At 43.1% G+C, this 15,510-nt stretch overlaps 1 protein-coding gene across 5 annotated transcripts in view; it reads left to right on the forward strand.

Annotated features, from left to right (window-relative positions):
* Nucleotides 1-1,993: 1,993 nt before the first annotated feature.
* TSPAN12 (tetraspanin 12) overlaps nt 1,994-15,510 on the forward strand; it is a 46,742-nt gene continuing 33,225 nt past the window's right edge. Inside the window, exons 1-2 of one of the 5 annotated variants that reach the window (XM_082076059.1) lie at nt 1,994-2,133; nt 2,556-2,692. In XM_082076059.1, coding sequence (XP_081932185.1) covers nt 2,627-2,692 — 66 coding nt within the window. In that variant the 5' untranslated portion in view covers nt 1,994-2,133; nt 2,556-2,626. Of the gene's footprint in view, nt 2,158-2,552; nt 2,693-4,810; nt 4,865-8,603; nt 8,627-15,510 lie in introns of those variants that run through there. The other 4 variants (XM_082076060.1, XM_082076061.1, XM_082076063.1 and 1 more) reach the window with 4 other exon arrangements.

Here is a 15,510-nt window from a genome sequence, read left to right on the forward strand (position 1 = left end):
AAAAAAAAAAAAAAAAAAAATCTGAAACATTTGCTATTTTTGGCATGTCTAAAGAAAAATTAGTGTAATATAATTTAATATTTCTGTAGTGCACTTTTTATAAAACCTTGTTTAGGTAACTTGTTCTCTCCAAAGTAACAATCAAGAACACAAACACAACCTCAATTATTTTTAATTTGGTTTATAACAGTCTGTATTGACCTCAGCCAAGGCTGGAGCTCATTTGTAAACTGACACTATTTTTGTAAACTAGCATTAGTTCACTGAAAATACTGTACCTGTTCAAGATCTGTCTTGCTGACTGTGTTCATGTGAAGTCTTCAGTAATAAGAGGAATGAATGGTATGTAAACAGCACAATGAATGTACAATGTCACCTTTTAACAGTATCTGTCTTGTCTCACTTTGCCTTATTTAGGTATGAAATTAGCAATATTCACTGCAGAAGCCCTGGAGGGGCTCTTGATTCCAGACAAGATGATCAAAATAGCAGTTAAAGCTTAGCAAATTTCAAGCAAGAAAAATCTTCACACACCACATTTCTGCAACGCTCCTGACTGCTTTCAACTTTACTACCATTTTCACTTCTATAAATTGGGCATAAAATCCCTATTGCATGGGATTTTATGTCCATCCATGTGCATTTTACTTTCTTTTAAAGGAGGAATAAATACACCCAAAGAGTTGGTCTGCCCTGAATCATTACTAATGGCATTAAATTGTGGAAATTAAAGCTGAGGTGAGATCCCACCAACAGCATTAGTGACAAGCATTTGAATATCTGCTGTTTGTGTGTTTTTTCAAGTTGCTGTTTCTAGTGCTTCACAAAACAGATTTTTCTTTGGCCTCACAAGAGCTAGATTTCATCCATTACATCCTTTTTCCTCTTTCTTAGCATTCACTAGCAGTTGTTAAAACAGTCTTTATATAACACCTACCGAAGATTATTTTCCTCCTCTAGTTAAGAAACGTTTGTCAGCATAGTTTCTTCTAATATTTTTGATGGCGGCACTGCAACACCTTTAAATGTAGTAACAGAAAATTCTTTGCTAATCACCATATAACCTTATATTTTAAACTACAAATTTTCCTTTTAAAATACAGAGAGATATATGCAATTGCAGCAATACAGGCGTCAGTAGGAATTTACCAGCCTCATCAGCAGATGCCTACCCAATTTGATTTCAGAGGCAGGATGCGTTTTTCAGCTTAGTTGTGGCACCTGCAAGTACTTTGCACAGTATGGGGCAAATCAATGGCCATTTTTCCTAAGTAATAATAAAAAAAACCCTCCAGATTTTGCCTATTTCTGGAACAACTTATCTCCAACCTGGCTGCACTTCTATATTTGCTGTTTAGCAGTGGGGAATGGGCACTCGGCTGCCAATGACCAGTTTGGGGTTCCATGTCAGCAGGGTTTACTTTCCGACACAATGGGGTTTAAACCTTGTGAAAAGCCTGTGAAATCTTGCAAAAAAAAGACCCTGTTTTGTGAGGTATTTGCCATTCTGGGCCACCATGCCACAAGAGTGGGGGTTCCTTTATTTCTGCTTGCTTGAGCCCCTTGTTTTTAACGTACCTCCTGGAGGAAAGAAGCAAAGTAAACTCCGAGCATCGCCATAAATGAGGTTTTGAGCGTGCCTTTCTGTCAGCGCGGGGGGGGAGGGGGGGGCGGAATCCCCCGTTTCTGGGCATGCCCCCTCCAGCCTTTGCTCCCCAGGCCGAGACCCAAAACTACCGCGACGGGCGCAGCTTCACTGAAAGAAACGTGCGGGATTTGACACCGAAATTCGGGCATGCCCCGAGCTGTCATTTCCACTCAGGTACGCGTCCCTAGTCAGCAGGCTCTAGAAACACCCACCGTCCGCGGGTCAGACCCCGCAGAGCCCTCCTCACTCGGCGGAGTCCTGACAGGGTGGGAAGCGCGGCGGCGCTAGGACCCGCCGGGCTGCGGGCGCAGGCGGCTGCGCATGCGCGGCGGTGTCGGTGCAGCTGGGCGCCGCGGGCTCGGCGGAGCGCCGCGGGTGGAGGGGCCGGGGCAGTCACCGGGACCTTCTCCTCAGCGCCCCGCCGGGCATGGGCACCGCGGCTCTGCGCTGCCTCTTCCCGTCCCGATGAGTCCTCGCCGGAGCAAGTGAGTGAGGGGGGCGCCCGGGCGGTAAGTGGCCGCTGTCCTCCGGCCGCCCACCCCGGGGCAGCGCGTCCCTCCCGGGCGGGGAGGGAGCCGGCGCCTCCGCCGTTCTCCCGGTCGCCCTCAGCCGCTCTCGGCTCCCGGGGCAGCCCGCGGCTTCTCCCCTTTCCACGCTTTTATCATTTTTATTAAAAAAATCCGCCCATCAGTATCTCCAGGAGCGGCGGGCGGGGCGGGAGGAGAAGGGACGCTGCCGGGGGTGGGCGACCGGTGGGCGCTGCGGGAGTGCCCGGGGGGCTCGGCCGCTCCCGCCCGGGTGCCGCCGGTCCGGGGCCGCTCCGCGACTCGGCTCCGCCGCCTCCACCTGCGCGTTGGTTCCTCGGCAAGGGGACTCGCCCGGCCCCTCTCCGCCTCTTCCCCTACAGGGCGCTGGCGGCCCGGCCTCGGGAGGGAGGATGTGGTGAGAGAATGGGGCTGTCTCCCGCGGGGGCTCGCCATGGCCAGGGAGGACTCGGTGAAGTGCCTGCGCTGCCTGCTGTACGCCCTCAACCTCCTCTTCTGGGTGAGTGGAGCGACGCGGGGCGGGCCGGGCCGGGCTCCCGCCGCCGCCCGAGCAGGTGGGGACTCGGCCGGGCGGGTGACGAAGAGCGCGGCGGGCTCGGCCGCTCGGACCGCGGGGCTCCCGCGCTCGGCGGAGGGGCGGACGCTGCCCCCCTGGGTGTGTGCTCCATGCCCGGCAACTCCCGCCAGGCAATACTGATCACTGAAAGAAAAAAAAAAAAACCTTTGGAAAATAGTTGGAAGTAAAATTAGATTTGGAATTAACCTAGTGTTATAAATAAAAGTGTGAATTTGTGCACTTGTAATAAGTAGAGAGGGAAATATTCATGCGTGCTGTGGCTTCCTGACTGGATGAGTTTTACAGCATCCTGTGACCTGAGCTGAACTTGTAGCTCTCGCAGGTATCTGAGCACTCACCTGCTCTGAGAATGGCTTGCCCAGAGTCCTTTTTGTGCTTTCAGTGGCCAGATCCCAACTGGCAGGCAAAGCCTGGGGTGATTTCTTTCTTTTGTTTACATCACTTCAGTCAAAGCTATATTTATAGCAGCAGGGTTTCTTTCTTTCCAGCATAAATGGGTGTGATCAGCACTTGCTCCCAAATTTTCACAGCTCTGGACAAACAGCATGATGCAGATTTCCAAGAGTCCTCACTTGCACCAAGTGAATTCTGCTTCACCTGTATAGTTGAAGATTTATGCTGGATAAATATATGAGAACAAAAGGGCAAAAGGTGTGACATCCCACAGCTGTTCACAACCATTTACTCCTGAGGTGCTGTGGATTTGAATGATGAAGGGATAATATGTGGGCTAGGACCCAGCTTAGTTTTACAGTGGAATTGAGATGAAACACCGCGGTTACTGAAAATTAAGTGGAGATTAGAATATGAATGAGAGACAAAACTGTTGAATAGCATTTGGTACAGGATGGTACTTTTTATATAATGCAAGCAATCTGAAAAATCTGTTGAAAGTATGTAGGTTTGTGTATTGTATTTAATAGAGATGAAGTTATTTCTGTGGTGCATGTAGGAATAAAACCATTTAACAGGAGATGAGGAAATCTTTATAAAAAAAAAAAAAGATGTGTAATTGTTTCTTACATCATACATGGTTTTCATTGGATACTGTACAAAATGTAAAAACCTATATTTTCTTTTTAAGATTAAGGTTGCCAGGGTTCAACTGACTTGAGTTCAACTTTGGATTTCTACACATGTACTGTTAGAGTCGGGTCAACAGACATCCACGTGGCTGAAAACATCCTGTCCTGGTGTTTGCTGCTTTCCTCTGGTTTCCATAATTCTTGCCTTGAGCTGTTCTCATCAGTTCCTGTTCACACCTTAACTGACTGCTGTCTTTGTTCCCTCAGACTTACTCTGCTCCTTTCCCTTGCCTTCTGTGCTCATTGCCTGCTGTGTCCCATCAGATAAATTATTCAACGGCAGCTTTTTATAGTTGAAGTAGCCATTTAGGTGGTACCCAGGTTACGCAAGAGGTCATACCCTTGTGTCCTGTCAGTCAATCTGTTGTGTGGTGGTAGGGGTCTTGATGCTGGAGCCAAGTGCTTAGTTTCTCAGCCCTGAGGTGTTTTCTTTGAGCACGAAAGCCTGCCCTTACCTTTGGAGGGGGCTAGTGTGTTGTGTTGCAGTTCCTCTTTAGTGAGATCGAGTTCTCACCTGGAAGACTTAATGTGTCTGCCCTCTTTGCCCAGATATTACATTCCTTTCCCTGTCAGATTGCTCCTTCCTACTTTTCATTGTTTTGTTCATGTGTTTGTCTGTTGTGGACCTCAGACATGGAGCTACAGAGCACCTTTTTGCTTGGCAGAACAACATGAACTGCATCTGTCACGCAGTGTTGCGGTTAACTTTGTCCATTCATAATTCATGTCTAGATCTGGTTTAAAGCATTCATGGCTAGAAATATTTTCTCATTCTTTATATTTTGTTGCCATTTAAATAATGATGTCTCAGATCATCCTTGACTAGAAAGTGTGACTTTATTTTATTTTATTTTATTTTATTTTATTTTATTTTATTTTATTTTATTTTATTTTATTTTATTTTATTTTATTTTATTTTATTTTTATCTTTTTTTCTTTCCCTTCTGCCACATAGGAACAAGGATCTTTTGAGTCTGTTGTGGTATGACACGTCCTGGGGAGGAAAATGGTAACTTCTCATGCTTGTCTGCAAAATATAAAAAATGTCTGTAATTAATCTTCTTAGCTAAGGCCAGGACACTGGAAATTACACCCAAGCAGCTAAGTGAAATCTGTATAGTGCTGAAGCATGTGAAAATGTAATTAAATAATAAATGCCAGTATAGCAGATGGCTTGCACCACAGATGTCGCAAAGAACTAAAGCTGTCTTTCTGTAATGTATATAAAATTAAAGATGTTGGAACTCAAATGAAAAACTGGCCAGTCCATTTGGAATTCTCTGCATTTTACAAAGCAAATGAATGCAAAGGGTTTGTTCAAAGCAAATAAACACATAAGCAAAAAACCCTGAGTCTTCCAGAATTGCATGGTAATACATAGGGTGCATGATGAGTAGCTGAATGTATTGCAGTTACATCAGACTTCTTTGGAGGCATGTGTGTGTAAAAACCTCATTCTGCTTCCTATCTGGTCCTGTTCAGATGTGTATTTAACAGTTAAATACAAATCTGCTACAAGCTGCTTGTTCTGGTGAAATCTGCCATATGTCTTCCTCTGTCAGAGCTTGAATTTTTTCTCCTGTTGGGCTCAGTGGGAGTTTTACCACTGCCTTTTCTGAGTGTCAGAACATGACCCACGGGGCAGAGTTTTTTTTGTGAAAAGTTCCCCTGGCAGCAGGTGCATACCCAGTGGTGTGGGGATGGGGGCTGTGATTTCCCCTTGCTGCCACTCTTCCTTCCTTTTGGAAATCTTTATCTTCCCTATCACTTGTGTTAGTGCTTACTGTGAAAAATACCACCCCGGCTTATGGGCTGGATGTCAGGAAGTTTAGATTAGATCAGCCCCTTGAAAATGTGCAGCCACGGTCCTCCTGTATCCTGAGCATGGCAGGATCTGGCCTGGTCAGTAAAGATGAGAGCGACGTGCAATTCCAGGATCTGTACAGACCTCCCAGTTTGGGACACAGTTGTGTGATTCTCTTCAATCCCAGTCTTGGAGAGTTTCATGTTTTTTCTTGCTTCCTTCCTTTCCAAGGGCTCGTGCCTCCAAACATTTTCAAGCTTGTTGATCATGTGCCTGGTTGCTGTGTCAGTTATCAGTGTTTGACCGAAAACAGCGAAGATGTGCAAACAGTGCGTGTTGACTTTTTAAAATCATGGTTTGATTGAAGGTCCTGGCTGGAGTAGTGTGACATTCTCTTCTTGTTTCACTGTGGTAGTGTCCAGCAGCAGGTCTAACCACATGTTGTGGAAAGAGGATTGATTTCTACTCCAGGCTGGCGGATTAAAGCTTTTGAAGGCCTGACAAAAAACTGTGCAAGAGCCAGTAATCACTGTCTAGTACGATCTGATTGTCAGCCTCTTAAGAAGGGAACCTCTAAAGTAGTAAGCCATGTCATGTATGCAACTGTCCCAGCATGTGTATGATGGGACCCCAGCATTTTTCATTGCAAGCGTGGTGAGGGCAGACTAGTGCACGTGAATCATAGAATGGTTTGGGTTGGAAGAGACTTTTAAAGATGATATAGTTCCAACCCCCTTCCATGGGCAGAGACACCTTCCACTAGACCAGGTTGCTCAAAGCCCCCTCCAACCTGGCCTCGAACACTTCCAGGGATGGGACATCCACAGGTTGTCTGGGCAGCCTGTTCTTGTGCCTGACCACCTTCATGGTAAATAACTTGTTTCTTACATCTAATCTAAATCTACCCTCTTGCAGTTGAAAGCCATTATTCCTTGTCCTATCACTACACATCCTTTTTAAAAGTCCCTGTCCAGCTTTTTTGTAGGTCCCCTTTAGGTACTGGGAGGCTGCTACAAGGTCTCCCCAGAGCCTTCTCTTCTCCAGGTAAAGTTCCTTAAGATGTTACGCGTAACAAAACTGGCTAATCTGACCATCAGTCTTGCTGAAAAACTTAAGACGTGGATGGTTGCAACAACACACTGATGTTTTCATAATTTGGCTGCTGTTGAAGCCTGCAGAAGCAGAGAAGTGAAAGAACTTTATCAGTCACTCCGTTGCAATCCTTGTAGCATTGTTTGTAAGTATACAGCTGGGTGCTGTCTATTTGGAAAGAAACTTTTTTTTACTGGGCTCAGTTGATGAGCTGTGATGCGGAGTGGTAGACAGGGTAATGTACCTGTATGTGCGTGAGAGGGGTGCTATTTGTAATTTTTGGCCTGAAGTTTGCTTAGCTGTAAATAATTCATAAGCAGTCAACTGTAAGCCCGAGGCTCAGTTTTAGTGGTTCATCCTGTTTTGATAATGGACCAATGAATGTGCTCCAGAAAAACACTGTTTTTGTGGATATGAATGGATCAGAACTTCTAGAGCTGCAACTTGCAGCAGATCTTGAAAGGTGTTTTCTTCTGAAGTGGCAATAAATCTGTTGTCAGTGCTCTAATTATTGATTGACTGTCTGTGGTAGTAGATTTGATGATACCCTTCTGGAAGCTGTTTCCAAGGTCAATTGAATCCTGCCTCTGACTGCAAGATGTCTTTTTTTGAAGCAACAGGAGTTGCAGTTTCAGGACCTCTCGGTCATCTAATTTCATAGGGCTTTTTTTTGACAGTGCCTTGTACAAGGAATACCATTCAGACTAAATCCCGCCGTTAACGTTTGGTTTCATTCTTCTGTTATCCTCATGTATGAATGAGCACCACTTCTTAAGGTAATTTATGAGACTGAGAGACCTAACTTGATTTCTGCAGGTATCTGATCTTACACTTTGTAACACTGCTGTTTGTAGCATATTACATTCTGGACAGCCTTAACAGAAAGAGGAAAGCTCCAAAAAAGTGCATGATTTGATGTTTTGTAGTCAACACTTAGTGCTTAACTAAGCAGGTAATCTTAGTGGTGCTGGAGAGAAGGCATGTGCCTACTGCTTCCTAGTTTTCTGTTCTTAGTGGCAATACTGGTCTTTATTATCTCTATATAGCATCTATGTCAGGACTCAGATAAATTTATTTTTGATAGCTCTACAAACATATTTTATGCACTTTATGAGACTACAGGGTCTTTCCTCTTGGTGGGGCATTGCTGTCTGAGTGAACTCCTGACACTGTTCCAGGTCAGTAGTGATCGTGGATGTAACATGAGCATCTTCATTCATTTTGAGCACTGTGTAACTTGTCCTCACAGAAATCCTCCTCACTGCATTTTGCAACGTTGCCCTTGATCTTCTGTGCTTTGCTGTGGTCTCTTTCCATATTAAACCACCTTTGCAAACATTTATACTAGGGAGGACTTCAGTTGCAGAATGCGGCCAGCCTGCAGTAAGGGCACAGGCATAACACAGGAGGTTATCTGAGGGCAGTGGCCCCCGGGGTTTGTGCTGGAACAGGAACTAGAAAACAGTGCTGAGTGCAGGAAAAATTCGATGTCCTGGCTGCTTACACTAATGGAAGATTAGGCAAAGCAAGAGCTTTGAGAGGCATGGGCCTGTTTTACTTTTCTTGGCAGCTCAGCCATATGTATTCCTTCAAAAAATTAAAAATGGTCAAAATTGGTGAACTAGTTAGTGCTGACAGATGCAAGTAAAAGCAGTGCAATTATTTTGTCAATCATCTTTTTTTTTAATTGAAAAAGCAAAGTATAGCAAACATGGACAAAAAAGTCTGTATAGCCTTTCTGTCTTGAGAAAACAGCTTTTTTTTTTTTTTTTTTTTTTTCCTAGTGGACATGTGAGGCACAAGGAGGAGCAGCTGCCATTGTGTTGCTTGTAATTGAGGATGACTGTACTTTAGCGGCTTGGTGAAATCGAGGTTGTAAGTTGCAGATGACTCTGTCATAGGTGGTAAGGATCTCTTAACCGATGATTAACAGTGTCACTGGATGTTTGAGCCAAGCCAGCGATGTTGCCACATCCTTCACCTTTTGAGGTTTTTCTGCCTGGGGATATGCTGTTTCTGTTGAGTGGTGCCTAGGCTTTCCTTCATGTACAGAGCAATACTAGCTGATTTAGACTATGTGCTTGCAGCCAATAAACCGTCCTGGCAGGCGGCAGCAGTTGTTTTGTATCTATCTTGAATTCATGCTTGTGAACAAAAAAAATCACATAAAATGAAAGAGAAGCCAGCTTACAGTTAATTTTTTTCCTTTTGTTTTGTATACTTTGCACCCTTAAATCTTCTAGTTTTGGTTATGTGTACCACCTGAAATTTAGAGCAAGGCAATATTTGTGTTGTGCAAGGAAGCACTGAGGGTGGTTGGAAGCAGTGGTGTATTGTCTTTAATTCTTTTTCCAACCTAAAATGTATGTGTTGAATCTTGTAATTTTTTGCTTAATTTTTCAAATGTACTGTGATACAAGAAAGAAATCAGTGTATCCTCCCTTCCATGGAACCAGATTCTGTATAGATGTGGTGTTTCTGCTGCTTTATAACTTCCATTCACATCAGTGGGATCTGCAGATACTTGGGACAAAAAGAATTAGGGTCAAGTTTTTAAAGAATTGAACTGACTGATAACATAATGAACACTGCCTGGCTGGGTACCTATAGCAGTCTGAACATGGGGTTCATTCTAGGCTAATATACCCTGATTTTAGGGACTGCAGTGTAGATGTATGTAATTGAAACCTGATTTTCTTAGCATTCTTGTGTAAAGAAAATACCTAAAAGCCATGCAAGAATAAGTCCAGCTTCTGTGGGAATATGGTATCTTTTAAAGGAATGTGTTCAGCAGAGCATGCTACAGGAGGAGTTTTAAAGTACCAGAAATACTTTTACTCTAGTCTTTGAGAAATCTTGCACTTTTTGTGTGTTTGGGTGGTATTATTAATATTTATTACCAGGCTATGTCCTAATTAAGTAGAATTCAGCCGTAAGACAATTTTGTATCTACTTCTCTATAACCTTTTATCTCATGTATATCTTTGTGGGTGACACGGCTCACCCTGCATGGCATGTCTACAGTGAACTGCTAGATAAGTCTCTGCAAAATGGTCTTGAAAGAGAGTGGCTTGATGTGATGATTGCAAGGAAAAAAAATAAACTCCACCTTAATGTTAGAAGTGACATTAATATGCTTCTTATTGGCATTTAGAAATTGGTGAAACCACAGGCATTTTTTTGGTAATTCTTACGATTAACTGTGTGGACTCAGTGCATCTACTTTGAGGAAGAAGTCATGAACCTGTGCTGATTAGACTTGAGCCAGTAGCCCAAGGGGTACTCTTATACCAGTAAGCCATCATCTCTAGCAGAACGGGGAAGCTCCACCTGGCCTGTAGGTACTTGCGTTATTTTTCTTTAAATTTGCATCTCTTTCTGTAGAAGATAGATAACCCAATTATTCACAAATTCTCAGGCACTGCTTCAATACCTTGAAGATTTTCCATCATCTCAAGAGTCTGTGGTAGACACTAGGCAAAAGTCATAGGATTAATAGCAGCTTTTAAATCTCTTGTAGATATTTTCTAAAGTATAGGCAGCAGTTTAACAGGAATGTGTGATTTAATTAAAAATGCAGGCTTATTTTAGTAATCTTGATGTACTCACCAGTGTTCATGTGTAAAACAGGAGAGTTAAGTGATATACCCACAAGCAGCTGATACGTAGATCCTGTGGATCATAGGAAATACTTAGTCTTTTTTCCTGTCAATCTTCCAGTTATATATCCTGGATTTAAAAATAATTTTACCTGCCATCTGTGAGGCTGTGAACAAAAACAAGCTCTTACAGAAACTTAATGAAGAGTGCATCGTGTATCTGTGGGGGCTTGTCATCTTTACGGTGATGTGTCTGACTTGGGATACAGATATGGACACTTGAGCTCTCAGCATTGCTGCAAATTACTTGCGATCGGCAGCATGCACCTCTGCCTCCCCAAGGCCAAAAGGTCTCAACAGCGAGATGCTTACTTTTGAGGGAAGAATGGCACAAATCATGTCCTAACAAGAAGTACAGTGCCCAGGTAGTCACAGAGAAGATGAATGCAGAAATATAAGCACTTGCTTATCCCTCTTTGCTTTTAATGTAGCCTCATGCTACAGAGCCCAGAAGTTGATACATGGGTCTGACACTCAGAAGAACTGTCTGACAGATGAACTGCACCTCGACCTGTTAGCATGTTTGGGCTCTGATTTGTTCTTTATGCTGTGCTGCTCTAGGAACCTTGCACAAACAGCTGCTGGAAAATATGCTCGTTTCCTGAAGGAGGGTGACCCCTTAGCAGCCTGTCAGTGCTCTGGCAATTGCCTTATCGCAAAGTGTGCAAGTTCCAGCCCGTGCCAAACGTGGAAGAGGTTGTTAACTCACTGTTACAGCTGTGCAAGCAAAACCAGATTCAAAGTGCTTCAGCTGACTGCAAGTGAGAGGGGATAAAGGCATGACCCTATGTAGTAACCTTGGCTAAAACAAAATGTTGGCATGTCTGTAGAATAGAAGGTGCATTAGTGGGAAGAATGGGAATTTCCTTTTTTTTATATGACACGCTTCTTTCTCTAAACATTATAATGCTTTTTCCAGGTAATACAGAAAAACAAGACCTCTTGTCCCACTCTCTTCTGCCCTTACACCCCTCCCTTCCAAAAAAATGTAGTTGCCTATTTGTCCAGGGATCTGAGTCAGATATCTGTGTTTGTTCAATGATCTGAATATTGAACCTACTTGTTAACAGTCCGTCCTATGAAAGCACTGCAACATGTTCTGTTCCTGACCTCGTAGTGTATTAACCACCCTCCACTTTGGTAAGTCACAGTTCAGGTTACCCAAATCAATTTTAACTGGAAAATTTTCTCAAGTTTTATTTCTTTACTAAAATTAAAGGAAGTATTCTGATGAATGTTGTCATATCTTGGAAGTAATTTCCTTGGAGCTGGCAACCTTCTTCTGCAAAGAAAGTTGCTCTGTAGTGCTACTAGTTAGCACCTTGTATGGGTACCGGAGTGTGGCCTGAAGTTGTTTACCATATCTGTTAAAAATCACACCCCCTTCTTTTTATTTTAATATGGAAGGTACTTTTAATCTTTCCTTTGATTTAATAATGAAAAAAATCTCCTCTCTCATATTTGAGCACAAAGCATCTTTCATTGTCAAAAATTAAGGTATTAGAATGTTTGAATGAAAAATGTGATAAGCAAATGAAAACGAGTGTGCCTATAGCAACAGGTCTGCTGCTTTGATATTTTCTGGTTTTGATGCAGCAATTTATGTAGAATAATTCCAAAGACAATTTAAACTATGCTTGGAAATGACCAGTTCTAATAGTTTGAGCCCATTGTTGGATACTGTAATTCAGTTGTCTGAGAAAGCTCTAGTAGCTTTAAAAATTTTGTTATATATTAATTTGGAAATTTACTATATTTTTGTGTGATCTGCATATTGCTCATATGTAAAAATATAATATATTACCTTTTTTCATCAGTGTGAAAACATATTTAAGATAGAGAAAGGCAGCAGGCAGTTTTGTAAACTCTCCAGTGTCATGTTGATGGCTATATAACACACTGTGGCAGTTCAGAATGAAACCCATAGTGACTTGTGCAGCCAGCTGCAACAAATAAACATGTTTTACTGCCTACTATCATATTATGTTTACAGCACAGCAGAGTTGCTGTCATCAGAGAAGCTTGGATGAAAACTTTATGTTGAAATGATGTAACTGCTAATGTGGTGAGAATTATCTTGGTAGTTCTAGTTCTTATAAAATTGTGTCCTTTTGTCTGATTGCTTGATACAGATTTCTAACTGTAGTTTACATCTGAATTAGTTATAAAACACTGGCTGAAGTAGGGGCTGTCAGTTTTTTAACGCTGCCTTTTTTCTACCCTCTAAATAAACCAACAAAAACTGTAATCAGGACCTTGACCCTGCCCATGACTCCATGAAAATTGCGTGGCAGTGAACTGACGGTTGTTCTTTGCTAGTAGGTTTGGAGGCACACCAGGGTTTTTGGGGAGGTTGTTATTGTTCTTGCCTGCTGGGCGCATGGGCTGAGTTGTAACATTGGTGTTAGTGTAGCTCCTGTGCTGCTGGCTGAAGATCTGCTTCTGCTGGAGGTGGTGTGAGGGGGTAGGTGCCTGCAGCCTCCTCGGTGTCTGCTGGCACTTGAGCAAGCTTAGTGCTTGTACAGCGCAAAATGCGTGTTGAGTCATAGGAGGAGGCTGTGGAGGTTGGGCATGCGTGTGGTGTTCTTGTTGTGATTCCCTTGGGCATACGAAGCAGGTGAGCAAGTCGACTGATGAGTGTGCATTAGTGCTTGGTAATCTTTTGTCACTAAACTAAACATCAGTCATTATGCAGGGCAATCTGGTGTTGCAAATGCATCTTTCATCCCTCAGGGTGTTCCTGCCCAGAGTCTCACTTTTGCTGATCAGAAGGGATATGACATTTTTGTCAGCACTTCCCTTTGCTAGCAGAGAGCTACTTGCTGGGTTATGTGCTGTAAAATAAACCTTTCTTAATCAATTTATTGCAGAATTGCCTTTTTTTTTTTTTTTTGAGTTACCACAGTTTGCTCTTCCATGGGCCCCTTTGTTCAAGAGGAACTTCTCGAGTATTTATCTACTCTCTTTCTGAGCCATGTCTTTATAATGCCGCAGTTTGACAGTTTTACTGACTTTTACAGGCATGAATCCATTGCGTTGCAGCACTCTGGCTTTCACATCATTTGGAGTAATACTTCACTTTGGACTTTATTCAAAATACAGTGCCAAAGGTGAAATTGTCTGGTTGGCAGGAGGGTGTTGCATGGGTAATCTGTGTGTAACATCTGTGTAGCAGTGAGGTAAAGCACTATGTGTGTACATTTTCAGAGCAATGCTGAGATATCTCGTGTTGGTATCATACATGCATTGTAAGCATAGCAGAATTCAGTAACACCTGGAGGAGCTGATGGTGGTGAGATCATTCAGGGCACAGGGCAGGTGAACAGGTGAGCTGTAGTTACACAGGAGTTACAGAGGGAATTTTTTTGCACATAATTTATGTTCAGCAAGAAACAGTAGTAATTAGCTATTCACACTGAAGGAGAACAGCCAGAGGGACCTAAATGGCTAAAAGCTTTTTGAATTAAGTGAAAGACCTTTCATAGAGAACTCGTTCTTATGAACTTGAAGAGTGTTTGTGTAGATAAATTATTGGTGAAGGTTACATTTGCTAGGTGAGAGGACACAGCCCTTCCAGTTGCTGTTCATGATAAATGAAAACAGAGTCATGTTCCCATGGTATGGTTATTAAGTGTTTCTGTAGAACTTACGTGGCCATGTACTGGCCACAGCTTAGAGATGTATCTGCCTAGACTTTCCCGTCACTGATTTTATGTGGGCAAAAATACATATCTGGGTAGAGAAAACTCAGATTAAGCAGACAGAGCAGAAACAAAGGTTCTTCTCCTTCCTAATCTGCATAAGTATGCAAATCCTTTCTCCTAGTAAACTGATTCTCTCAGTGGCAGGACTCTGCTAATTTCCTTTTGTCTCTAGGAAGGCCTTTCTGTCCCCTATGCCTTTTAGCTTATTTTCCTGACCTCCCCATTGTCTCCAAGTAACCTGGAGGCTCCAGTATCCTCTTGGTGACTGTTTTGCCTGTCAGATCTCACCCCTGCTGAAGAAGCAATTTCTTGCTTTCTGCCAAGGGATCCATGTCCTTTTGTTGCTATAAGGGAATGTATTGCCATGTACTGAAGGCTGGAAGTTCTTAATGGAGAGTGGGGACTAGGCAGTCCACTAGTCTGGTATGGGAAGAAGAGCATTATTTAGCAAGTGAACATTTTTTCTGGTATGGTTTTTGTAGTAGGACCACCTGGGTCTTATTAAAAATTGATGAGAAGTGTGGTTTTGATGGACTTCTCACTCCTGAGCACCACTGCTATAAAGCAAAGTAACCAAATATGTCTTAAGTATAACACTTTCTCTGTGTCTATCAGCAGGTCTTGCAGGGAGATTCAGAGGGTTAAAAATGTGTTCTGTTGCTTTTTGACCATAAGGAGGTAGGCTGTCTGCTTTTAGCCTACCTCTGTTAGAAATATTTTTTATTGCTTGTGTGGTATATTTTCCTGATGCTTTTTTCCAAGGAGGTATCCATTGTCAAGGAGTTTATCTAGGAGGTTTATCTAGTCATCTTCTTCTCATTTCTTCTGCAGCTTTCTGCAAATAACACAACAGAAAGCACTCTTTACTCCTACTGTTCCACCAGCCCAGATAGATCCCACAGTGTGTGAAGGACATACATGCACGTAGCAGACTGGCAGCATGTACTGGCTTTCAGGACCATGCTTGCAGCATGCTGAGCACCCCATATTCTTGCTGGCACCACCCAGAACCAAGGCAGTGCCTGTGCTTTGTGTGTCAGTTTTGAAAAGCAGGAGGAAACCATGGGGTAGCCACTGGGACTTAGTATGAAATTTTAAAGGCCGAAGTAGCCTGCTGTGGGCGTTCTGCAGGCAAAGGAGCTGGTATGGACACGGAGCGACTTTTCTTATGTGTTAGTTTTGAACCAGTTAACTTGTTCTTTGTAGCAACTTCAGGGAAATATGAGGTTGTGTGGGAAGCTAGCTGTTGACGGCAACAGGGGTAATTAGCACTTCTCACTGATTTAAGAAGCTGTTGGTGCAATGCTGACGTCTCCTGGCAGACATCTATACAATCCATGAAAACAGGGGAATTCAGGAGAACCAGCATGCTTAGGTCTCCCTTCCTCAGCTAGAC

The sequence above is a fragment of the Streptopelia decaocto genome (assembly GCF_964273445.1).
Source record: "Streptopelia decaocto genome assembly, chromosome: 1".
NCBI lineage: Eukaryota > Metazoa > Chordata > Aves > Columbiformes > Columbidae > Streptopelia > Streptopelia decaocto.